The sequence below is a fragment of the Channa argus genome, chromosome 12, assembly GCF_033026475.1.
Source record: "Channa argus isolate prfri chromosome 12, Channa argus male v1.0, whole genome shotgun sequence".
Taxonomy (NCBI): domain Eukaryota; kingdom Metazoa; phylum Chordata; class Actinopteri; order Anabantiformes; family Channidae; genus Channa; species Channa argus.
In genome coordinates, this window is record NC_090208.1 from 14,185,364 (window position 1) to 14,212,077 (window position 26,714).

The 26,714-nt window shown below is 39.7% G+C and overlaps 2 protein-coding genes across 3 annotated transcripts; both read left to right on the top strand.

The window, feature by feature from the left end:
* Positions 1–26: 26 nt before the first annotated feature.
* Positions 27–19,725, top strand: LOC137138042 (calpain-5-like). 2 transcript variants are annotated; one of them, XM_067524947.1, is made up of 15 exons: positions 27–304; positions 419–7,457; positions 8,059–8,160; positions 10,366–10,551; positions 13,374–13,505; positions 13,604–13,815; positions 15,229–15,421; positions 15,510–15,703; positions 16,038–16,115; positions 16,233–16,668; positions 16,747–16,869; positions 16,952–17,148; positions 18,048–18,166; positions 18,373–18,509; positions 18,591–19,725. In XM_067524947.1, the coding sequence occupies exons 4-15, from the start codon at positions 10,387–10,389 to the stop codon at positions 18,765–18,767; spliced, it is 2,163 nt and encodes a 720-aa protein (XP_067381048.1). In that variant the 5' UTR covers positions 27–304; positions 419–7,457; positions 8,059–8,160; positions 10,366–10,386; the 3' UTR covers positions 18,768–19,725. The 2 variants fall into 2 exon arrangements, with proteins under 2 accessions (XP_067381048.1, XP_067381046.1); XM_067524945.1 differs by having other exon boundaries at positions 8,071–8,160.
* Positions 19,726–20,741: 1,016 nt separating this feature from the next.
* Positions 20,742–25,050, top strand: LOC137137795 (transmembrane protein 272-like). Its single transcript, XM_067524453.1, has 5 exons — positions 20,742–20,831; positions 21,920–22,027; positions 22,112–22,162; positions 22,330–22,536; positions 24,062–25,050. Exons 1-5 carry the CDS (start codon positions 20,747–20,749, stop codon positions 24,268–24,270), a joined length of 660 nt encoding a protein of 219 aa, XP_067380554.1. The 5' UTR covers positions 20,742–20,746; the 3' UTR covers positions 24,271–25,050.
* The last annotated feature ends 1,664 nt before the right edge of the window (positions 25,051–26,714 follow it).

Below are 26,714 nucleotides of genomic sequence, written 5' to 3' on the forward strand. Positions count from 1 at the left end.
TATATGTTACTTAAAGTTTTTTTAAATGCCATAAATATTATTTATGTAATTTTCTGTGTCGTTTGCATATTGTTTGGATGTTTGTGTGATTCATTTAATTGTTTAGGTAGGAACTATAGGTTTTCTCCTTGTTGCACACGGACACTTTTTTAAGACAAGTGCTCGGTAAAAGAAGAACATGTGGAGCGGTAATTTAAAGAGCTGAAGTTATGGTGTCTTACGTGATGTGTTGAGTTTCATAAGTTGTTTTTTGTTTTGTTATATTTATTTTAATTCATTCTCTCCTGGATGTACAGCCAGCGAGGTATGTGTAATAAGTTTGCATCCCGTTTTACATTTTATTTACGCATTTAATGTTTATGTTATCCACTACGTGTACAACGTGATTTGTCTATGTGATGTTTTATATGTTTAATAGTTCAACGGTGGATAAACCTAAAGCAAGAGCAACAAGCGCTAATTAAGAGGGAATAAATCCATCAGTTGCAAAGAGCTTCGGTGTTGTGTCTTTCCTGGAGGGAGTGACAGTCGAACTCGAACCTGCCGAATCTTCTCGATCTTGCAAGAGTCCCGACTGCTCGCCGACACGGAACTCAGATAAGACATTAGAAAAACGTTAAAGACACCCAAGTTCATCAGTTTTCTGAAGATGTTCATAAGATAGACACCTAAGGTGTGTCTTGAACGTGACAAGGACTGATAACTGATATTAGAGGATTAATAATAATTGAAATATTGTGAAGGTATTGAATGCGAAGAAAGTGATTGATTATTTGAAAGAAGTATTCCTTGCCACATTAAGTATATTGAATTGAATTTTAAGGGTTATTTACGGTTCAATGTTTCTAATGTTCACTCTAGTGTTCCTATAAGCATCTTGTTTATATTATTGTTACTTTGTTATTCAAATTTGATGTTTACCTACTATAGTAGAACGATTTGGAAACAGTAATGTGTTTAATTAACATATATGCTTAAGAAGTTGCAAACCAATGTAGTTAAGGGCCTTTATCACTCTGAAATAGTTTTGTAACAAAATGTCTCATACAAGTAAAGAAGCTCAGAGTGTGTTAGCTGGCATAGAACAAGAGGTGGATGTGTCAAGCTTTCCACAACCAACATCACCGTCTGAAGAGCCTCGTAGAAGTGAAAGAGCCCGAACATTAACAGAAAAGGGAAAGGAATTTCAGAAAGAAAAGCTTAAGGTTCTCCTGCTACACTTTGACAGCATTTATGAACGATGGAAAGCTTTAACCAAGGTTGCTAAAAAATCTGTAATAAAACAAGATCCCAGAGATATTCTACAGGAGCACATTGTCAGCATTCAAAGAGAGTTATCTGAGCTGAACAGTATTTATGATGAATACAGAAAAATTGATCGCCCAGCTCATGACATGCGTCGCAAGATGGACAACTGTACATCAATTACTGAGATTGTAGTGCAAAACGCTCAGTCTCAAATTCAAGGAGCAGAGGAACAGATCATTTGGCCTGACGCAAAATCAGTATTTGCATCCTCTGTATCCAGTGTTTCACCTTCTGCTTCCAGCTGTTCTAAGGTTAATTCTATGTACTCTAATACTTCCTCAATTAAAAGACAAGAAGCTGCTGCTGAATATGCTGCCACACAAGCCGTTTTAAAGATTATGACTGAACAAGAGTCTTATCAACAGAGACTATACAACCTTGAGGCTGAAGAAAAAAGGATAATTGCAGAACAAGAAGCTGCTGCATTAACTCATCGCCTGCAAGAAGAAAAGGAAGAAACGGAATGCAGAATAGAAAGAGAGAAAGAAAGGGCCTCTCTCTTAAAGAAACAACAAGAAGAGAATGCTGCAAGAAGAAGGTCTGTAGAAACCTTAAAGAGGGAGCTTGAGCGCTTAGAAGAGTTGAAAAGGCTAAATGCAGCCAAGGCAAAACTTCAAGTTTACGATGAAGGTGAAATCAATCAGATTAAGGGTTTTGTAGCACACAGCTCTGAACATCTTACAGTTACGCAGAAAGACATGCAAGTGAACAATGTAAATCAGCAACCAAAACCACCAAAGGCTCCTACCAGTGCAAGCAAAATTGAAACAGGAGAGCTTGTAAAGGTTTTGGCTGAGGCCATATCAGCAAATAGGCTTCCCATTCCAGAACCTGCAGTCTTTTATGGAGATCCACTTAAGTTTGCTCATTGGAAGGCATCCTTTCAGACTCTGATTGAGCAGAAAAACATTCCAACCTCAGAGAAAATCTTCTTCCTTCAGAGGTATATTGGAGGACCAGCTCGAGAGGCCTTAGAAGGTTATTTTCTAATTGGTTCAGAAGAGTCATATGATGCAGCTTGGAAAATGCTCAGTGAACGATATGGACATCCATTTGTCATTGCAAAGGCTTTCAGAGACAAGCTATATTTCTGGCCAAAAATAGCCTCAAAGGAAAGTTCTGAGTTAAGGAAATTTGTGGACTTCTTGTGCAGTTGTGAATGCGCTATGAATCAGAATGAGAGTCTACAAATCCTTGATGATGGAAATGAGAATCAGAAACTGGCAGCCAAGCTACCTGACTGGTTAAGCACCAGATGGAACAGAAAGGCCACAGAGTATCAACTGGAACATGGGAGATTCCCAAGGTTCAGTTATTTTGTAACATTCCTTTCATTGGAAGCTAGTATTGCTTGCAATCCTATTACATCTTATCAAGCATTGGAATCAGAAAGGGTGAAGACAAAGAACAAGAACACCGTACCTTTTAAGAACCAACCCATTGGTACCAAGATATTCACAACAAATATCAGTGAAAGAAACGTAGTTACATGTCTGTTTTGTAAGAAAAGGGGACATGGTTTGCATAAGTGTCATAAATTATTGGAAAGGACAGTTGCAGACAGAATTAAGTTTATTAAGGACGAAGAACTATGCTTCGGCTGTTTGAGCACAGGCCATCAGTCTAAGAAATGTAACAAGAGGATGGTTTGTGAAGTCTGCTCAAAACGTCATCCCACATGTTTACATGAAGATCGCTCAAACCAAGAACAAGGAGCTAAAAGAGAACAATCTAAATGGAGAGATTGCAGTAAGGAAAGAATGACAGAATCAGTACAACAAAGTCTCACCAAAGAAATCACATCCAACAGAGTTGTACAAGAAGGTAACAGTGTACAGACTTCAGCTATAGTTCCTGTGTATGTGTCATCACCAAGAGATCCAAACAATGAAGTACTTGTTTACGCTCTGTTAGATTCACAGAGTGACTCTTCATTCATTCTTGAAGAAGTAGCTGATGCTTTAAACATGGACACAGAACAAGTAAGGCTAAAACTATCGACAATGTCATCTAAAGGGACAATTGTTGCCTGTAAAAGACTTAATGGTCTACAGATAAGAGGACTACATTCATCTAAGAAGATCACAGTACCAACAGCTTATACTCGTGAGTTCATTCCTGCCAATCGGACACATATTCCAACTCCAGAGACTGCTAAGGCATGGAGTCATTTAGAACATCTTGCAAAACACATAGCTCCACAGAAGGAGTGTGAGATTGGTCTTTTGATTGGTTATAATTGCCCACAAGCCTTATTACCTAGAGAAGTTGTAAGTGGAGAAGAAAACCAACCCTTTGCACAAAAAACAGATTTAGGTTGGAGCATAGTGAGCTATGGTGTCCCATGTGAGAACTATGGTGATGCTATCGGAGTAAGTCATCGTATCATTGTAAAGCAGGTGATACCAGAACCTACAACAATAGTTAAACTCAGAAGTGAGGTTCACTATGTGTGTAAGACTCAAATCAAAGAAATGACCATTCCAGATAATGTAATCAAGATGCTAGAATCCGATTTCAGTGAAAGAGATGTTGGAGAAGCAACTCTCTCTCAGGAAGATTTTAACTTCCTCACAAAGATGAAGAATGGAATAAAGCATAAACACGATGGTCATTACGAGATGCCCTTACCTTTCAAACAAGATAGGCCAAACCTTCCCAACAATAAAGCATGTGCTGTACAGCGTTTGTCAAGTTTGAAACGCAGATTCAAGAGAGACCAGAAATACTACACTGACTACAAGAACTTCATGAAAGACCTCATAGTTCGTGGTGAGGCAGAAAAGGTCCCAGAAGAAGAACTGAACAACAAACCAGTCTGGTATATTCCTCATCATGGTGTATACCACCCTCAAAAGCCTGGGAAGATACGTGTAGTCTTTGATTGTTCAGCAAGATTTCAAGACACATAACTGAATGATCATCTTCTTACAGGCCCAGAACTCTCAAACACCTTGCTAGGAGTTCTTTGTAGGTTTCGTAAAGGCCCAATTGCCGTCATGTGCGATGTGGAACGCATGTTCCATCAGTTCCATGTTAAACGTGAAGACCAAGACTATTTAAGGTTCTTATGGTGGGAGAGCAATGATCTAGAATCAACACCATCAGTATTTAGGATGAAGGTTCATCTGTTTGGGGCAGCGTCCTCACCTGGGTGTGCCAATTTTGGTCTGAAACATTTAGCCGCTCAGTGTCAAGATCAATTCAGTCAAAGTACTGTTAAATTCATTCAGAGGAGTTTTTATGTTGACGATGGACTGGTGAATGTTACTTCTGATGCTGAGGCAATCCAACTCATTAAGGAAGCTAGAGAACTTTGCAGTACAGGCAAGCTGAGACTACATAAGTTTGTTTCCAACAGCAAGGATGTAATACAAGCATTACCAAAGGAAGAGTGTGCTGATAGTATCAAAACCCTGGATATGGCTTTGGGAGAACCACTCTTTGAGAGAGCCCTTGGTATTCAGTGGTGCGTATTCTCTGATGACTTCCAATTTAGAATTACTGTCAAAGAACAGCCACTAACTAGAAGAGGTGTGTTGTCGACAGTAGCTTCCATCTATGACCCTTTGGGATTCCTAGCACCCTTTGTCCTAGCAAATCTTGCAGCAACTGTGTCAAGATAAAGTTGGTTGGGATGAGTCTCTTCCAGAAGAACTCAGAACACAATGGATGTCATGGCTACAAGACCTTCAAAATTTGTCTAAAGTAAGGATCAGAAGATGCTATTTACCAGTAAACTTCACTGATGTCAGGCAATATGAGCTTCACCATTTCTCAGACGCGAGTGCCACAGGTTATGGGGAGTGTACATATCTTAGAGCAATTAATGCTAACGGAGATGTCCATTGCTCACTTGTTATGGGGAAGGCACGTGTTGCTCCCACTAAGATAACCACAATACCACGGCTTGAGCTTTCTGCGGCAGTGGTAGCAGCAAGGACAAGTGTTGTTCTTAGAGATGAGCTTGAAATAAATGGTCTTCAAGAACATTTTTGGACTGATTCAAGAGTAGTTCTTGGATATATAAATAATGATGCAAGACGCTTTCATGTGTTTGTGGCAAACAGAGTCCAAAGAATCAAGTCCAGTACAGACCCTAAGCAATGGCATTTTGTGCAGTCTGAAGATAATCCTGCAGACCATGCTTCCAGAGGTCTAACTGCAGAACAACTAGTTGCTTCAAACTGGTTCACTGGCCCAGACTTTCTATGGGAAAAGGAGCTACCCATAGGTACAGTGGTGGAAGAGGTCAGTAAAGATGATCCAGAACTTCGGAAGGTGCAGGTGCTCAACACCAGTGTAAAGGTAGATAGGACACTGTTAGACCGCATGACAAAGTTTTCTGACTGGAATAGAGCCGTCAAGGCTATTGCTCGTCTTAAGTGCTTTGCTCAACAAATTAAAGGACTTAGACCAAAACCAAAAGAAACCACAGGTGTTGAGGAAAGGCAAGAAGCAGAACTTTACATCATAAAACTAGTCCAAAGAGAAACATTCAACAGTGAAATCACAATAATGTGATTTGGTGGGAGTTTAAATGCCATAAATATTATTTATGTAATTTTCTGTGTCGTTTGCATATTGTTTGGATGTTTGTGTGATTCATTTAATTGTTTAGGTAGGAACTATAGGTTTTCTCCTTGTTGCACACGGACACTTTTTTAAGACAAGTGCTCGGTAAAAGAAGAACATGTGGAGCGGTAATTTAAAGAGCTGAAGTTATGGTGTCTTACGTGATGTGTTGAGTTTCATAAGTTGTTTTTTGTTTTGTTATATTTATTTTAATTCATTCTCTCCTGGATGTACAGCCAGCGAGGTATGTGTAATAAGTTTGCATCCCGTTTTACATTTTATTTACGCATTTAATGTTTATGTTATCCACTACGTGTACAACGTGATTTGTCTATGTGATGTTTTATATGTTTAATAGTTCGACGGTGGATAAACCTAAAGCAAGAGCAACAAGCGCTAATTAAGAGGGAATAAATCCATCAGTTGCAAAGAGCTTCGGTGTTGTGTCTTTCCTGGAGGGAGTGACAGTTTTACCTTTATATTACATTTCTTTTGTAACCACACAAGCTCTCACTTTTATTTGTAACTAATGATTTTTTTCACTTTATAGTCAAACAATATCTATGTACTGATATTGTTGCAGAAATACTTATGTTTTAAAATATACAAAACAATATAGGGGTAAAGGTAAAAACAAGTAACCTGAAGTAAGAAACCTTCTGAATACCATTACATTCACTTACACATTTCAAATAATGTGGCCAGATCATTTGAATAATCTCTTAATATAATGCACTCTATTGCAACTCCACAATGCCCTTATCAAGATCAACGGCTTCCAGCTTCTCCCTTCAGGGGTCGCCACAGCGACAACATGTTCTGCCACAACCCTCCCATTTTATCCAGGCCGGGACCGGCACCAAGGTGGCCCTTGGTGGCTGTGCGGGGCCACACCTGGTGGGGTGGGATTCATCCAACAGCCTTCTGCATCCCAACCCGATGCTCTACCACTGAACCACCAGGCCTTAAATAATATCCTCTTTCTGACAGTTTCAACGTAAACAAAAATTATAACCTTCTAAAAGTAGAACTCGTGGCAGAGCTGCCGTATTGGCTTGCATTAGATTTTGCAGGTGTACCTAATAAAGTGACCAGTGAGTGTATGCTACATGGAATGGTATTCAGAAGATACTAAACTGTTGAGCAAGGATAAATAACATCCCAACCTCAAGAGAATGTACTTTATAATTACGTTAATATTGATCTCATTAGTCACTGTACTGTAGGTTTGCTACAACAAGCATTCTAGGTTATTTTTACAGTTAATCACTCAGAAACAGGGGCATTCAACTTTGTATTTGGGAGCGAAGCAGTTAAAATAGAAGGTGCTGGCCTCTTGCTTTCTCAGGTGTCAGGGGAAATACACTCGGCAGCAACAGATACTCTAGGAGTCCGTGTCGGGAGAAGATAGAGGAGGGGAGAGAAGACACTGAAAAGATAAGACAGAAGAAGAAAGAGGAGAAAGATAGACCAAGGCCATGATAAAATGAGGAGAGAAAAGACAAGTAGTGAGAGACAAGGGAGAGGGGAAGACAGAATGCACACAGTCAGTAACCAGAAGAACACAAGCAACAGTAAGTGATATGCACATACAGACGCACACACAGATTCCTAAGAAACACATCTCTTTATGTTATCCAGCAACAATTTACACAGAAGTTCTTTGCAAGTGTGTGAATTGCAAGAGTAACTGCAGGAGCTGATGTATTTTACTGTGGTAAGGCTTTTCAAAAGCTTTAGATGTGAGTTATTTCATTTGGTGTCACTGTCTTTCTATTGTCTGTGTGGTGGGAGATACAATTACACAGGCCCTCGACTCTAACAGTGTCACCCTTCCCCATGTCACGGCTGCATGGAGCCAGTTACATGTACACACAAAAACATGATCCACGGTCATTAAAGATGGTCTCAGGAGACCTGCAGCACTCACAGCCTGAGCTGATAGAATAACTCACATGTTGTTTTCATTTTTAGCATTTCATTTGGAAACAGTTCCCAGTGAAACTAAACATTAGATACGTTCATGGTGGAAATGTATCAAACGCTGCTGCTAAGCTGAGAAAAACAATAAGAAAGTGCTCAGTCAGTGAGATTTTAACAGCAAAAAAAAAGCAACAGTAAATTGTTATGACGTGTTTGTGGTTGTTTTGTGGTTGTCTTGAAAAAAAAATATAGGATTTTTTGTAGGATTTCCAAAATGACCAAAGGCAGACAGGATTGTGGATGCAAAGTCTGGACTCAAGAATCGTCTGAATAAACTTCCAGTCTGACAGAAAGGTAAAACACTTGACTTCAAACTTTTGTAAAACTACTGTTTATGACTTTATTCACTCACGTGGTTCCAAACCATTTATAAAAGGTTGAAATTGCTAAGCAGCCCTGGGCTGCAAGAAGCTCTAATCAGGTTTTTTAATACACCAGATAACAACTGGAGTAGTGTCTAATGTTTTCTTGTGCTGTCAAAAGTTTTACATCCTCAATATTCGCAAACACTCAAGTATTTTTTTGATTATAGTGGAGCTTGATATGATGATTTTTCAGAATGAAACGTTGATTTTATTACTGTGCTGTAAATTGTATTTGTCCAGTGATATAAAATCTGTTATTCTGAAGATGACTAATTCTGCCGCGACTATTTGTTTGTTGGGTGCTCAGTATTTTGGCAAATATATATGAACATTTATGGCAGTAACATTTACATCTAAGAATTTGAACACCATGGTACAATATTTATTACTATCCGACCTCGTCCACGTCTATATAGAATTTCATGAAATTCTTATGCTTTGATTATAGTGTTGGAAAGGAACTACACTAAGTACTTTTACTTAAATACATTCTGAGGTACTTACTCCAGAAGGAAATGTTATACTTTCTAGACTAGTTTATCTGAGAGTTGTAGATGGAGATTGACATTAAAATATACAGTAATGGGAGTTTAACTATTACATAGGTTAAGAGCTCCAATGTTTTAACATGCATTTTTTATAAAAATGAGCCTGAACTCACGGGATAAGCCGAAAGGATGAAGCCATTCTGCAAAACTACTTACTTACTTACTTACTTTTGCTTTTGAATGTAATCTCGCAGAACTTGAAACAGTTGTTATTTCGACTCTGTGGTATTGCTACCACTAAGAGGTCTCAAACTTTTTTAAATATATACTTTGTTTATTTAATTTCTTCTTATGTTTGCTGGTCTAACTGGATAAATCTGATACATGAAAGAATAAAACCGTACTGATAATTGATAACTTTGACCTGTTCAGTATCTGCAAGGCTTCATCTGTGTTGCTCATCTGCACAGCAAAGACGTGAGACCTGACCCTGTTAAGGACACACTCTGAACCTGGTGTACTATCAGTGACACAGAATTTACTTCTCACACACACACACACACACACACACACACACACACACACACACACACACACACACACACACACACACACACACACACACACACACACACATATACACACACACACACACACACACATGAACTCCTGACTCAGGAACCCCCAGCAGGTTCATTTCACTCATGACTAAAACGGTACCATTACCTTACTGCCCCTGTCCCCAGCAAACACACACACAAACACACACTCGCATTGGTCACCAAAATCAAACATCTGTGAATATGAGACTGATGTATTTAATATTTCTGTGTATTCAGGCAAATCCATTGTTAAAACAGAATGATGACTGTTAAAATAATTGGTTTCATGTCGTTCTGAAGTTTTAGCACCAGTGTTTCAGAGTGACTGTTCACAGATGCAATACCGTATCTGTTCCTTTATTTAGGTATATGTATTCAAACCATGCTGTCAAAATACTCAATTAAACGTTGAAGTGCGCTGAAAACTTTGCTTTAAATAATTTATAATTAACATGCATTATAGTGTAGAAACTAATAGTAAAAGTCAGAGATCAATAGTTAGATCATTATTACTCATGCATCAGTATAGGACGTGCAGCTGATTCCATTATTTTTATTCAGAATAAATCTGGTGATATTGTCTCTAAATAATATAGTCTCGTACAATTAATAGTTTGATTTTTAAAACTAGAAAATGAGAATTAGACACTTGTCATAATAGCATTAAAATGAAAGCACCCTGAATTTGTACTTGAATACAGTTGGGTGCAAAATTTGCATTTGATTATTTTCAAAATAGCAAAAATCAAAAATAACTTTTTTCATCAGCATAATATTTTTCGCACAATTAGCTAGTACAAATGTTCGTTCATCAAACATAAATAAACAATGCAAATCTACGATGCAAATTTTTGCACTAATGCAAGTTTTACTATAAATTTGTTTTGAATTGCTTCTTTCTTTTTGTAAATTCCTTGACCATTTTGTTTGTATTTGTCCGTTTTGTTTGCACAGATTTCTTTGAGCGTAACCTTTCATTACTTAAGTGAAGCATGTTTTAGTATCTTCCTTTAAGTCCTTTTTGACACATTTGTCCTTTTTCAGGTGTCCCCTCTCAAAACAAGAATGCCAGAGCAAGTGAATGACTTTCAGGGTCAGAGTTTTCACAAGCTGAGGCGGTCTTGTCTGCGTCGAGGTGCACTCTTCAAGGACCCCTTATTCCCACCATCTGCTCAGTCCCTGTTCTACAAGAGGGAGCCTCCGCCAGGGCTCACCTGGAAGCGGCCCAGGGTGAGTGTGATGTGGACCGAATAAATCAAAGTACGTTCTTTTGTTACACATTATCCTGCTGCAAAGAAGTATTTTCCAAACTGAGCACCAGCACGCCACATTCCTATTTGACTGTGTTAATTAAAATGGTAAATGTCCACTTATATAGCGCTTTACAATGTTGTTTCTCACCCATTCACACACACTCACACACCGATGGCAGTGGCTGCCATGCAAGGTGCTCATCTGACCCACCAGGAGCAACTTGGGCGTCAGAGTCTTGCCCAAGGACACTTCGACATGTAGTGAAGGACCATGGATGACGCACTTTCAGCTTAAGCAATTTCTATTATAGGGGGCCAGTAGCTCAGTGCTAGAGTACTGGGTTGGGATGCAGAAGGCCGCGGGCTCAAATCCCACCCCACCAGGTGTGGCTGAGCTAAGCCGCCAAGGACAACCTTGGTGCCACTCCCGAGCCTTGACAAAAAAAATGGGAGGGTTGAGAAAGGAAGTGAATCAGTAAGAAATCAACGCGCGGAACGTGTTCCGCTGTGGCGACCCCTGAAGAGACAAGCCGAAAGGTGCTGATCTATTATAGGGGAGGCATCAGGGAGTGAAACATTAGCACGCAGGGAGTAAGGCCCATTGCTGATAGGCCGCTATATTAGTGTGTATGTGTTTACAATGCAGTCAAGTTCAGAAAAAGCAGCAGACAATTTAAATAGCACAAGTGTTTTTAGCACAGTGCTGATGGGTGTTGCTGTGTATGTGGCCTTTGATGGTGGAGTAATACCCCACAATTAAAGCAGTCATAGTCAAGGTCAAATTATTTGTTTTCCACAGTCAGTGACCAAAACAACTTTTAATAGTACGAGTACATGTTAGGAACTACAGGGATGTGTGAGTGTTTATAAACTGCTTTACAGACGTGTTATTTCCAATAAATTAGTGAGGGTTTCTTGGAAAGAACAATTTAGAAAAAGTAGAGACAAAGTTCTAATTCAGGTAGTTCAGTTCATTGTGTTGAACTCATTTTTTCCTTTCAGTCGAACTTCTACTAAAATAGTTATTCAATTTGTGTTTGTTACTTACATGTAATGATAGGTGCTCCTACTTTCTGTATGGATTAAATTCTCCAGGATGTGCTAGGTTTTATCGTAGAATAACTAGCCATGAACCCACTGATCACTCTCACCATTAGCTGAAATTAGTACCATGTTGGTACAAATGGTTTGTTCTAGGAAATGTTTTAGCAAACTACTTAGAAATTATTTATGAACCCATAAAAAAAAACCCTGTAAAGTGCACAAGTGTTAATTAATTTAAGATAAATGCATGATAAAGATGACAAATCCAAATAAGTGTGTTTTTCAGAAGATGGTTATTTTCCAAATTTACATTTTACAAGCATATTTTCTGTTAATAATAATGTCCATTTAAATAACATGGTCACTGTGCTGTTTACTTAATTATATTTAAGAGCTCTGAGACACTGATAATAACTGGTAATAATGATCTAAGAATTGCAGAAAACCTGTAGAGACAGTAAGGCCTATAATTATTAAGATATACTGTATTTGCCTAAGGGAACAACACAGTATATCTTAATTGACTTCTTTTTCTTGCTCATGAAGTCCTACTATACACATCACAGCTGTATATTGTATAATAGGATAGGAATAACACACACAGAAACATGAAAGATACTATGTATAACCAATTTTAAAAAGTGTTGTGGTTAGTAATTTAGGATAAATATCTCTAAATATTCAAGACCCTTGCAAATGGAATTTAAAATACTTTAACACTCAAATAAAGTCTTGTTAGGGAACTGAAATTTCAAATCCTGCATGTAACCTCAAATTCTCTGAACTTAAATTAAAATTTGTCGTATTTTAGCAGGATGGTCAGTACTTCATTAAGGCCATTTAGTATGTGGGCCAATGTGAAACCAATCTGGCTCTTAATTTGCTGACTCATTTCTAAAGAGAAAGGGTTAATGGTATTGTGTTCCTAATGCTCCACTCGGGAATTTAAAGCATGTATACACAGGGAGTCGGATGACAGGGTGAAATCTGTCGCCTCACTCTGCTGACACACAACAACATAAAACTCACTCATACTTCCCATTTGCTGACGTTACTGTCCAGTTCGCAATCCAGGTGGCCTCATATGCACATCTGTGCTTCCTATAAACATAAGATCATCTTAGAGAAGGTTTATGTCTTTTCCTTAAGTAGTTATGAACATAAGTGTGTATCTTACTAGATGAGTGTGTGTGCATCCAGCAGCACTTCTACGGTTACCTGACTCTGTCCCAACTGAGATCAGCAGGTCCACGTGGACAGAATCCGTGTCCTTAGGAGTGCTCTGACACTCTGAATCATCTCACACGCCTGATAAAATATTGTGACATTACTAACTGCCGCACTCATCACTGCATGAAATACCTGGGAATCCTGAGATTGTTCAGTCGAGATGCTTTTAATGATGGCTCATATACGATGAAATGCTCTAATCAGGGCATGTCACACATACAGTATCTTGACAATATCAAATCTCCAGGAATTTATTATTAATTGATTATTTAAATACTGATACATTGGACACAGGCATGTGTTGTGGACTGCTGTACTTAATGGGTGTAAAAACAAGCATGTAAAGTGTCCAGGTGACGAGGGACCACCAGGCAAAGTCAGGAGACCTGCAGACATCAAAAACGAGCAGGTTAGGTTTGAAATTAAAACTACACAGACTAAACAAAGATGCAGGGAACAGATAACTTGGTTTTAGGTGTGTTTTTAAGATAAACTTAATCTCTCTTTCTTCTGGTTCTCCTCCAGGAGATATGTAAAGACCCTCGTTTGTTTGTCGATGGGATCAGCACTCGTGACTTACACCAAGGCAGTCTGGGTAACTGCTGGATGTTGGCTGCTTTTTCCTGCTTGGCATCTGAGCCATCTCTGTGGAAGAAGGTTGTGTATCAGTATTCATCCTTCCTTTACTGCCTTACCCCTTTCTGCCTTTCTTATACCTGTTTTTCTTCCTTCATGGCCTGTTCTCCTCCTGCCAGGTGATACCAGAACACATGGATCAAGACTGGAACCCTAAGCGACCAGAGCTTTATGCAGGCATCTTTCATTTCCGGTTTTGGCGCCTTGGACACTGGACAGATGTAGTTGTGGATGACCGTCTGCCTGTCAGTAGTGATGGAGTGCTGCTGTTTTGTCGCTCAGCCACACCTAGAGAGTTCTGGAGCGCCCTGCTGGAGAAGGCCTACGCCAAGTGAGTGTTTGATATACCTTATTTACCTGGTGTAGCTTATTTGTCTGTGCCATGGACATCCATTATTGTTCAGTATTGCGCAGATCAAATGCAGAATATTTCTCATATAAATTGAGGGCCATTCTTTGCCTTTGGAGATAATCTCCTGCTAATCACCAACTGATTCCTTTTGAGGGTTTAGGACCCCACTACCTTCTCCTTTTCTTTAGGTCCAATGCTGCCTTCACTCACCCTTGTTAGCCACAGTTAATGGCCAAGATTTCTCCCAACTTCAGTATGTCCTCCGAGTATCTACATTTGTAATCTAGTACCACAAACTAATAGTGAACTACATCTCAGTTAAAGTGCCCACTCTCCTAAGCAATTACATCCATTTTGGGGAATGGAAACCTCACCTCAGGGAGGCCCAGGAAGCCTGATTGCAGCCAGTAAAAGCTCACAATCACCTTTATCAGATTACCTGGGAGTGTTTATTGACAATTAACTGGACTCTGGTAGCACTGAAGTGCTCTACAAGAAGGGCCAGAGGTGTCGCTATTTTTTTGAAGAGGCTCAGGGCCTTTAACATTTGTCGAACTATGCTGAGGGTGTTTTGTAAGTTTGTGGTTCCCAGTACGATTCTGTTTGCTGTTGTGTGCAGGACACTTTAACAGCAGTGTCAAGCAGAAAAATGCTGTCCAAGCTGCAATGGATAAGGGTTCCTATTCCCTTAATGACATGTTGGTGACAGATAAAAGCACCTTCAGTGCAACACTCACACTACCAAAGTGCAAAAACTGACCGCCACAGGAAGTAATTCCTTCAAAAATACAGTACTTCTAGCTACCACCTACCAAACACCCACCATCACCATAGTAACTATTCGAAACACCATTGCAGCCCCCTAGTCCTAGCAACACCCTGACAACTATTGACCTCACTGCCTCACTGTAAATGAGTAATTGCCTTGCAACAGCTCACAAACTGAGCAGCAACTTTTAATGTATTTACAAACCTGTGAAACACTCAGAAAGTACACCACAAAACTGTAGTTAATGAGTATAACGTTTATAAAACATTGGAGGAAGTCAGAAATTTGAAACTGGCGACATCTGCTGGCAAAACTGTTGGTATTGCATGTGTATAAGTAAAGTACAGTAAATCTGTCACCACGATAAAACTAATATATTGATGATTTTATCATAATTTTATTTACTAAAGTGTGTATTAAGAAAACTGATCACTTGAGGAACCCATCTGGTTTTCAAACCAGCCCCACATATGTGACATAGTGAAACTTAATTTGGGATTCCTGTGTGATCTTTGGCTTGGTGTAGTGAGGTACTAAAGCTTGCAGCAATGCTTCTTCTTTGAAAGGTAAACACTGCGTTGAGCAGAGCTTTGATCTTTGACCAACTCCTGGTTGCCTTTCAGGCTGAATGGCTGCTACGAGGCCCTGGAGGGAGGAAACACAGCGGAGGCTCTGATCGACTTTACTGGCGGGGTTTCCGAGCCTCTGAGTTTGGATCGTGAGGCCCTCAGCCTGCACAGTGATCAGAGGAGGACTTTCTTCCAGACGTTAGCCAAGGCCCATGAATGCAAATCCCTCATCACCTGTTCCATACGGGTACAGTCAAGTTCTGACCACGTAAAGAAAAACACATGTATAATATGTGTTTTCCTTTACGTATGATAACATGACTTATATTTCCCAGCCAGCAGAGGGGGAAACAGTGGAGTCAGTGATGGACTGTGGCCTGGTGCGAGGACATGCTTATGGCATCACTGCGGTGAAGAAAGTGAGGCTATGTGAGAAGCTATTGAAGACAAGTGGGATGTCCAGACTCTTCATGGTGCGCATGAGGAACCCATGGGGCACCACAGACTGGACGGGTGACTGGAGTCAGGGGTGAGGGCACTTTGAACCCTTTGTGGTGATTTCATCTGCTCACTACATCATGCATTTTGCAGGAGCTCTGGGAATAAAAGCCTCTGCTGACTTTTAACAGTGTCAGCCTGTTTTACATCATTTTACAATGCCACTGCATTTTTTAATAATGTGGAAATGTTTTACTAGATAACATCTGCTGTTCACATCACAGGATATGGCCCAATGGCCCAATAAAGGTTTCCAGAAGTTGATACGCTACTTGCATTTTTCATGTCATTTCCAGTGTGTTGTTCCTCATAATATAACTCTATACACTTTTTACCTGCGGCCTTTTACAATATTGTCCTCACAGATCGCAACAATGGCAGCAGATGAGTCGTGCAGAAAGGGAGAAAATGGGCCTTTCTATTCGAGATGTAGGGGAATTCTGGTAAATTTGTTGTTTGTTAAAAGATAGGAGAACATTACCTGGCATCTGCTCTAACATAACAACTATACTTCTGCAACAAACTTCTACTTAAACCTTTTGCTGATTGTTTCACCTCAGGATGGATTTCGAGGATTTCTGTCGCTACTTCACAGATGTGGTGGTGTGCCGCCTGGTGGAGAGAGCTCTTCTTTGGCCAAGGTCTCACTGGAAAGAAGTGCGCTGCTATGGAGAGTGGGCTCTAGCTCCATGTCACTCTAGTGCATCCACTAGTCCATCCACTGTCTTCCAGAGTAACAGTGCACTGACTGTGGGAAACAACAACATTAAACCTGGAGGGACCACGCAGCAAGGGAACTGGAAGGAGACGAGACTTGGGGAGAGTCAGCAAGACAGAGAGAAAGAAGGTAAGCGTGGGAAACAAAAGGCTGGGAAGCAAGTGACAAAAGAAGAAGAATATGGCAACCTGACTGGAAGCTGGGAGGCCCACATGGATAACAGGAGTCGGTGTGGAGGATGCATCAACCACAGGGACACTTTCCTACACAATCCACAGGTAAACCTGAAGAGAACGAATTTGTGTTAGTGTAAGAATTTGGAAAATAATTTTTCCTTCTTTCCTCATGTCCTAAAGTTTATGCTTGAAGTTAGAGGCAAAGAGGAGGAGGTCCTGATCTGTCTGCAGCAGGAAGACAGAAGGATACGCAGGAGAGAAGGAGCAGGAGACAACCTGCCTATCGGCTTTGAGGTGCTGAAGGTGAGCGGGCCACACATGCGTCGACCCTTTCAGTTCTCGATTAAGTTCTAAACTCTCTTCCTTCATGTCTTGGCTTCCACAGGTGGAGGTGAACCGCTGCAGCAGGGTGCACTGTGTAGTGGAGCAGGCAGCTAGCTCCGTCTACATGGACTCCCGCAGTGTAACGCTGAGGGGAACTCTGGCTCCAGGCCGCTATGTTGTGCTGCCCACCACCTTCCTGCCAGGGGCCACCGGACGCTTTCTGTTACGACTCTTCTCTTATTCCCATGTCCAGCTCAGGTGTGTAACATGTTTGTGTCAATGTTTAATGCTGGCAAAAAAGTCTGTCTCAGAAACACTTTAAATTTAGACAAGTCATTTCAAACCAGGAGAGGCACCTGTTTCCAGATAAAGTTTGGAGACTGCCGACAACATGGCCAACTTTTAACCTTAGCTGGAAGTTGTTGACTTTTTCCAGAAGACAATTTTTGGTGATTATTGATTCTATTACAGACTTTTCCTATTAGCAAACCCAACCACCTTTGTCTCAAGGTCCATCTTCTACTGACTAGTGTCCAACTAACATCTACTATTTCTGGCCAACATATGTACTCTGCCATTTTTGTCTGGAACCAGCTAATTTTGAGTCAAGCTGTACTTGTTGTTCATACATCTCTGTCCAGGTTACTCTAAAACTGTATACACAGTTGAAAAGTAATTTCAGGTATTATGTTATTACTATATTGGCATGTAGCTGCTGTATGACTGTTGTAATTTGGCTTTCAATGAGAAACAAGCTGTCTTCAGACTATTGACTTTTGACCTTTGGGATACCAAAACTCACAACTTCATCACATTAGACACTTGTGTGAAACACGTTCATGTTAACAGTGGGAATTTGAGTTTGGGCCATGGATGTGTAGTTTGCGGTCACATTCATAGACATTTTTGCCAAATTTCTGGAAATGCCCTTAAGGCCTTGCTGAGATACAAAGCAAAGCATTACAGTCATCAACAGAGCTGAGACATAAAAAAGAATAAATGAAAAATATTTTAGACCCAAAAACAATTAAAACATCAGTTCATCCATCAGTTAAGGCTAATATTAATGTAAAGGTATTGCAGATCATTTATTTGCTGTCAGACTGAATCTGTTACCTTTTTTTTATAATGTTGTTCTTTTTATCCTCATCATGAAGGGAACTCTGGGAGGACCTGCCATCTCCTTCTGTCTTCCAGTGTTTTCTACCTCAACCCACCATAGTGACCACAGTCCATCTCCGCAGGGCGTCAGGACTCAGCAGTCCCAAACAGACAGGTTACTCAACACTATCTGGAATAATAAGGAAGACAGTATAAGTTTCTATGTAGCTCTTCAGAGCTAAATCATCTTTTTATAGTTGTATTTGTTTCATGGTCAGTAAACTGATTATTTAGTGGTTGCATTTTTCTTGGGACTTGCTAGATGTAATTTGTCCCTTACTCTCTCTCAGAGCATCTGGTATTGTGTGTTATGATCCACAGCTCCAGATGTTTATGCCATAGTTCGATGTGAGAGTGACACCATAAGGACCCGTGTGTTTAAAGAGGAAGTAAACCCTGAGTTTAACCTTAGAACTATCTTCTACCGAAGATACCCTGACACACACATCTCCATCGAGGTTTGACACACACGCACACACTTATTCATGCTGTCATAAGGACGTACAATTGATCCTAATCCTAATGTCTGCCGTGTGCAGTTGTGGAGCAGAGGTCTGCTGTGGGACTCTGTGCTTGGCGGGGCTCACCTCCAGTCTGCAGAGTCCGAGAGGGGTCGGTGCCATGTGATTGATCTACAAGGGGGCCAGTCGCACTCAGGATACCGCGGGTGTATCTATGTTGAGACATCCTCCAGCATCTGCCTCACGGATTTATGAAAGCATCATCTGGTTGCCCTGGTAACAACATGGAGTCATGGCAACTATGTTGGACAGGTCCTATGAAATAAACAAAGGTGCTGCAGTTTGCTGAAATTAATGCATTTGCATATAAATGATACTTGAAACTAAACTGAGGAAATATTGTCTTTGCTCTATGATGAGCCTAAATTAAATGTATATTATTTAAATGTTCTATTGTGCATCCTTCATGTCTATCCTTCATGTTTATCAGACAAAACAGAAAATGCTGCCAAATTAGTTTTTATATGTGTTATTATATTTAATATATTTAGTTTTTTGTGCAATATTTGTTCTTTCTGATTATTGATTAATGCCTTCAAAATTGTCATATTTATATTTGAATTTAAATTATCTGTATTATCCTTTTAGCATTTGTTTGTTTTATCATCACAGATGTGTCCTTTTAATAGTATATAAGTCAAAATTTGGATTGATTAGGTTTAAATGATCAAAATACTTTTTGTAAATATTTTTTTAAAGGACTACACTTTTAAAAGACATAAATTCTAAAAAAAATGGCACAGTTTGCAGTTATTTGGTTTTCTGCATAAATTGGTCATGAAATGCAATCTGATCTTCATTAATGTCAAAAATACCTATATACTATCATAATATTTCTAAGCTGATAAAAAACAGACACAACACTTTATGTCTTTATTGAACAATACACAAAGGTATAGAGGAAAACATACTTGCAAATAGACTTCTGAGCTTACTATATGTCTACAGGTGCTAGCAAACCTGGAATCGAGTCAAGAAGTGTCAATTCTTTTTCTTGCAACCGTATAATACTTTCAATGAGCAACATTGCAATAAAACAAGTCACTTAACTCAAAGATACAAACCGTAAAGATTTCCTGTGGCCTGAATAATGTGTGCACCATCAAGAGTTGATGTTTGAGAGTAGATGGTAATCCTTTTATTACTTTTATTTAATTTTTTGTAATGTTTATGTGTGAATTCACTTTGATTAAATAAAAAAACATTTTTTTGAAAATTTTACACAATGACAAATTTGTTTTCTTAGTGTAAAAGAAAACTGACCAAAGATCTGATAAAATTTGTATTACAAAATTACATAGTAAAATATTTTGCATTTTTATTGACCGTTGATACACTGAGACAGTCCACACCTGTATCAGTGCAAACTATGCAAATGTTAGATAAAACGCTGGAGCTCACGAAACTGTTATCTAACCTCATTTAGCAGCATTTGTATATCGGTAGCTGCATTGTGTTTCATTTGGGTCCTGGTTTTAGGAAGAGAGGGACCTTAAACTGCCATAACCTGCAGTGGATCTGCAGTAGAAACTTGTGATATTTTAATCATGTCCAACTATTCTATAGACATTTTACACCATCTTTTTAATTTTTATAGCTTAGGTCTATGTTGTGAACCTTTCCCATATTTCTATTTGTATTCCCAAAGTTCAACTGGGATGCTTAAAAACAAATAAAATAATGCTCTAAATGATAAAAACCTGTCCTTAAATATGGGAAGCCAACAGATTGTTCCATATCAATTGTATAATTTTGTTTATTCGTTTATTTTATATTTTGTCCTTTTTCTGTCACTCTACAAAAAGCTTGTTGCCTAATATTTGCCTAATATTTGAAATTATTATTTTTTTAATGCAGTTCAAACTCAGAGAAAGGATATTTTGTCTCTCTGAACATATGCCTGGATCATATTCTACATTACTGACGACTAAAAGAGTGTATATGCAATCACTATTTAAAATCTGTAGGATCCCTGCGTCCGTTTATGTGATCCTTGTAAATGAGACACTTAGTGTGGACTTAACGAGATTTTATAAAAGAATCTATTATTACAATGTGACGCATACAGGCGTATAATAATGTAATGTTAAGCTTCGTTTTGAATGTGAAATGAAAACATTTCTACTTTTATTCGCGGTGTTGACTAACCGGTCACTGCGTGCACGCCTCTCTTTATGCGTGCGCGCTCCCGGGAGGCGGAGGTCTCCAGAAGCGAAGCGGCAGGAAACAAGGCAGGCGAAGTTAGTCCCCTTAATCCAGGTAAGTGCTGCATAATAAATAAGGAAACTTGTCATATATTATTGTCCTACTTTGACACTACGGACACTTTTCGCGGTTAGTAGGACAGTCAAAGTTGTCCGCGGCGCTCAGGACGTTGAGCAACCTCCAAAATAAAAACAGGCGAGGTCGTAGTTTTGTTTACTCATATTTACATATTTACTCATATTTGCTCAATTCGGTCATATTCGAGTTTTTTTTTTATCTTTTGATTGGAATGGACATACTTCTTTATGTATTTATATTTATGCATTTTATACATTTGGCTAGTTTATTGTTTTGTTCTCCCCAAACTTATTCTTAAGCTTCTTTCTTTCCTCTTCCTTGTTTTCTAAGGTTTTTTTTTTTTTGATTCTGATCACTGTGGTTGTGTCTTGTTCCTGTTGTCAGACTGACTTTATTATTAGAAATGAAGCCAAGCCTCTACATGCGTACAATACAAATTGTTTTTCCTTCTATTCTCAGTCTTTGGAAGCCATGTGCCTGTGTGAACACGAAATGTGTCTTGAGTCAGAAAGATTGGTTAAGGGAAAGATTCTCAATTTTGTAGGTCTGTCAGGTTTCCCTCTAAATCCTGAAACTGGTTTTACTTGCTTTACCCTTTACAGGCCAAAATCCACTTCTCTTTCTGTGCAAAAATGTATTAGAAATGTATTGATTTACCCACAAATTACATCCACATTTCAGTACATTTCTGCATGAAACTAGGAGTGTCACTTCCACTGCCCCTGCCTTTGGTCCGGGCTAATATGACCAAAAAAATCCAAAAGATGGCTTTTGTGAAATGCAAACTCAAAATATCTGTCACTCAGTTCCAGTCTGGTTTTACATTTTTTTTTTTGCTTTTTTTTTTTTCAAAATAAAGTATTTGCTAATTGAATTTTGGTGGCTGTGTAACTGATTCTATTATACGTACGGCTTTTTAAAGATGCTGGTTGTGCACAACAATATCAGTACAATCCTATGTTCGCATACTCAAATGGCATTTTTTTGTGTGTGTTGTGGTTGACAAACCACAAAGAGGTCACTGTCAGACATTTATGATTGTGTACACTGAATTTGTGCCTCAGGCCCTGATCTTCTTCTGAAGGTTAGACCCATCGCCGCAGACATCATGTCAAGCAGACGTCTTATCCAAAACATCCGCAGCCCTCCTCAACCATCAGTGCCGATACTGGGTGAGCTCTGACAGCCTGACACGTGCAGAGAAGCGTATCAAAGAGTCTGTGCTTCTAGTTAAAACATGTCTTTTCTTCTTTCAGTGTGTTCAAAGTTGTTTGTTTGCGTCATGCCCATTGCTCAGATTGCAATTGGTAAGTAAGTGAAGCGTGCTTACAGACATTTTATTCGTAACATTTAAATAAAGTAGGCCTAATGATTAAATAAAACAAACATTTTTACACTGGTGAATAAATGATATCCTGAATATTGTGAAAATGCGGATTGATTAATGTGCTGTTATCATCCTTGTTTCTGACAGGGTCAGTATATCTGCATGACTGCCCACGGCAGCACTACATCCCTATCTATCTGATAGTGGTGGGGGTGTTTGGTCTGGTGCTGGCAGTGCTCTCCTGCCTGCCCTGTGCTCAGGAGGCCGAAGATGACACCACGAACCCCCTCAACAGAGTCTGCATGAGCTGGAACTCACTTACCTCGTTCTTCCTCTTCTGTTGGTTCATCGCTGGTGAGTTTAAACAGCTGTTGGTCACAGAAGGGACACATGGTTGAAGATGCTTGTTTCTGATTGTGAACACACAAACCACAGATCTGAATTTGCACCAAAGAGATCAGAGAGTAACATGTTTCAGTGCGAGGCCAAGCGATTCAACTGGAGTGTCAGCAGCTCTTTAAAACGGATATTTATAACCTTCTTCGTAGAGGGTGTATTGCAGGGCATTTGAATTAAATGCATTAGTTTAAGCTGGATATCGATTAACTATATGGGATTTCCGTTAAAACATATTACGTGCTTATCGTTCACAAGTGAACCAAATCTACCCATTATTTCAGCTCAGTTTAAAACCTTCATTTCAGTTATTTGTAATGAAAAAGTCCAAAGCTTCTTGTGTTAGATGTACGTTTTGTCTCCACCTTGTCATTATTTCATTACGAGTTGCATTATCTCTTACAGATGGAAGGTTGTCTAGGCTGTGCTGTTTGTCCTCTGTTTTACTCCTTCCATTAAGATCCATTAGGAGAATCAGCACACCGTAAAGCTACACGCCACATGTTAGCAGTCACCTCAGTAGCCTTGCTTTTTTGAAAACAAATACTTCCTGTCTGTCCACATTTCTGTACCATATCTCAACCCTGAAGAAATGTGCCAATCAGACATTTTTAACACCTCACTGGAGACCTGGCATGTGCCAGCCTGCTTTAAGACCTCGGCCATCTTACCAGCCCCTAAAACGGCGAGGATCACGGGACTTGATTACAGACCCATTGCCCTGACTTCTGTGGCCCTGACGTCTTTTGAGCGCCTTGTGTTGTCCCACCTCATAGACATCACAGACCGCCTTCTAGTCCCCCTGCAGTTCACCTACAGAGCCAACGGATCTGTAGTTGGCGCTGTAAACATGGCCCCCCACTTCATCCGCCAGCATCTGGACTCCCCAGGATCCTACACCAGGATACTGATTGTGGACTTCAGCTCTGCCTTCAATACAATTTTTCCACCTCCACTCAAAGACAGGCTCTCCCAGCTGAATGTGCCACACTCCATGTGCAGGTGGATTACGGACTTCCTGACAGACAGACAGCAGTTTGTTAAGCCAAGGAAGCATATCACTGGCTTTTTGAGCATCAGCACTGGATCCCCCCAAGGCTGCATTCTTTCTTCTCTGATATTCTCCCTGTATACCAACAGTTGCACATCTAGTCACCAGTCTGTCAAACTTCTGAAGTTCGCAGATGAGACCAGCCTCCTTGCGCTTATCTTTGATGGAGACGAGTCGGCCAACAGGAGTGACATGGACCATCTGGTGTCATGGTGCAGCATGATCAACCTCAACTCAAAGCTCAAGATAGTGGATTTCAGGAAGGACCCAGCCCCCCCTCTCATCCCGAACATGGACTGTTGTATTCTTAATTGTTCTTAACTGTGTCTGGCAATAAACAGTTTTCTGATACTCATCCTGATGTTCGTAATTGTGGATAAGAACACTGTGATAAATCACTCACTGTAGTTCTAATTTCGTCTTCTTTTCTAGGTAATGTGTGGATCTACTCTATTTATGAGCCCAACTACTTCAAGAATAACACACATGGGGAACTCTACTGTAACAAGACACTCTACTTGTTTGCCTTCTGGAGCACCACCTTTGTCTACATCCTCTTGGGTCTCTTCCTTACAGTTGGCTTCTGTGTCCTGCTCTGCTTCTTCCTCTCTGGCCGAGCTGATCCCGACGACGACGTCTAGTTTCTCGGACAACATAATGTGGACAGACGGGAGTTTTCTGCTGAAGCCCTGTGTATCCAAGGCCCTTTTCTTTTGTACTTTAACCAATTGGAAACATGTACTGTTCAAAAGTGACACACAGTATAAAACACGAAGTTACAATACGAAAAAATTAGCCATAAGCCCCTGAAAAATTAAGAGAAAATAGAAACTTTATAAATTGTTCATTTGATAAAGAAAGACAATAACACTGGTTCAAACTTTGCAATGCAAGACCCACATGTCCCGTTTTAACACTGTCTTGTGTTGCTGTAGCAGTTGTCTACTTTTGTAGGCTCCAACAGATTTTTACATCGATTTTGATTGTTGAGCCTGTTCTACATCTGCAGAAGCTGTGCTTTGTTATGTTTGTAGAAAGCATCTCTTGCTGACTAAAAGATGTGTGAGATATACTATTTACACTTTAAATCAGAAATTGGGCTTAAACTTTATATAGCGGGTGTAGCATGGTTGTTTGCACTCTCATTGGTTTGAGTTTCATCAGATCATGACTATGTCTATGTGACTAAATACACTGAATTTCTCCCATGTGATTGGCAGATTAAATACACACCTTAATGAGGAAATTGAACAGGTGTACCTAATAAAATGGCTGGTGCATGTATATTTATAGATATAACTGGTCATCCGCTGTTGTTCTATGCTAGTGCTAGAAGGTGGCAGGGACATTGTTTGTGGTTATTAATGTATGTAGATCAATTCTGAGGCTTAATGTGTAATTAAAAGCAATAATGAACCAAAGTTATTAACCTTTTTATTTTTTCAGTCCTACATGACAGCTTGGTAGATAACTACAAAAGGTAAATGTTAGCACCCCACAGTGTATAAAACATGGAAATTGTTTACCCTGATATTTGTAACTGACTGGCACATCATCCAGTCCATCTAAAAATGTTAAAAAAACAAAACAACCATAACCACCATAACTAATAGCATTCACAGAACTCCTCCAGCTTCATGTTGGATTTCACAGCAGTCAGCAAATGTGCCAGAGTCCAAGCTATATCTTCTGAGCACAGATAGCTCAGTGTGCCCAGATGTAAAGATGGTCTGTTTATATCACAGCATCATTCACATGTTAAATACAATCCAGTACGTGACACGATTGGACAGCTGTGCCTGGAGTGGACTTTTGACTCTAAACTGTCTCGCTGTGAACTGATAGTGGTGGTGGTGCTCTCCTGCCTGCCCTGCGCTCAGGAAGCCAAAGACGACACCACGAACCCCCTCACCAGTGTCTGCATGACTTGGAACTCACTTGCTCCGTTCTTTCTCAGGTGGCAGCGTTGAGAATCGTCCTCAGTGGCCTTTACTTCTCTATGAGTGTGTTATGTTATTGTAATTCCAACAAGCTACTAAAGCTGATTAAGTAAATAATTAAGGGAAGTGACAGTAATAATGTAGATACATGTAATTACACAACCTGCTCTTGTTGCACAACCATGTGTCCAGATAGTTGAGCTTGTTATTTAATGATTTTATGCATATTTTGCATATTTGTAGAGTTTATTATCTCTTAAAAAGCTTTGGTGTAAACTTGTTAACAGCATTTTACATTAATATAAAATGATATCAGAGATGGCTACAGTGTCACTCCTGACTGTACAGGATGTATTCAGTGTATTTAATGAAGTGTTGCAGTAGTCTTTATGAGCCATAAGATGTCCTGCTGTTTCTATAAGTGAACCTTCTGACAAACATGCGGTTATCACATGCAGCATTCATGGCATTGGGTGTAATGATCAGCAATCAGTTATATTCCAAACATATGCTAAAACAAAAATACCTGTATTGGATAAAGGAATTGTAATATGTGTGTGTGTGTGTGTGTAATGGGCCCAGGAAATACCTAAAGTAGTCTAAGTTTTCAATAATTATTAGTTTCCAGTATTTGATGATCTGTTCACTTAGTAAGTTCTCAAAAATCACTTCCTTGATCAAACTGTACCTTTGATTAGTGGAGATATTTGCTGTGTACATCCTGTGTCACATTGGAACCATGCTCATGTGTAGCTGTCCAGTAATTGACCCTAATATATTCTCCAGCAACCTGTTCTTCACATGTACCTGCCCACATTCCCTCATTGTTGTCTCTGTATATATACTACGTTCCTCTCACCTCACTTTCTGCAGTGTTGCCAATTGTGCAGAAGTTCAGCCCTGGTCTGTGTCACCTGTCTGATGACGCCTCATGTTATTACCCTCCAAATCTAGGCTGTACATAGACTACACATAGAGTACATTTGTCATCAGAACAATGGCAGAGAGTGACAGAGCACAATGCACTGGTCATCTAAGAAAAGTAGCAATAGGCAAGAGTGATGGGAAAAATCATACAGTAGTTAAATTGAACTCATGGCGTATACGACTGGTTCATGGAATCACTGCACCCTAAACAATGTTTT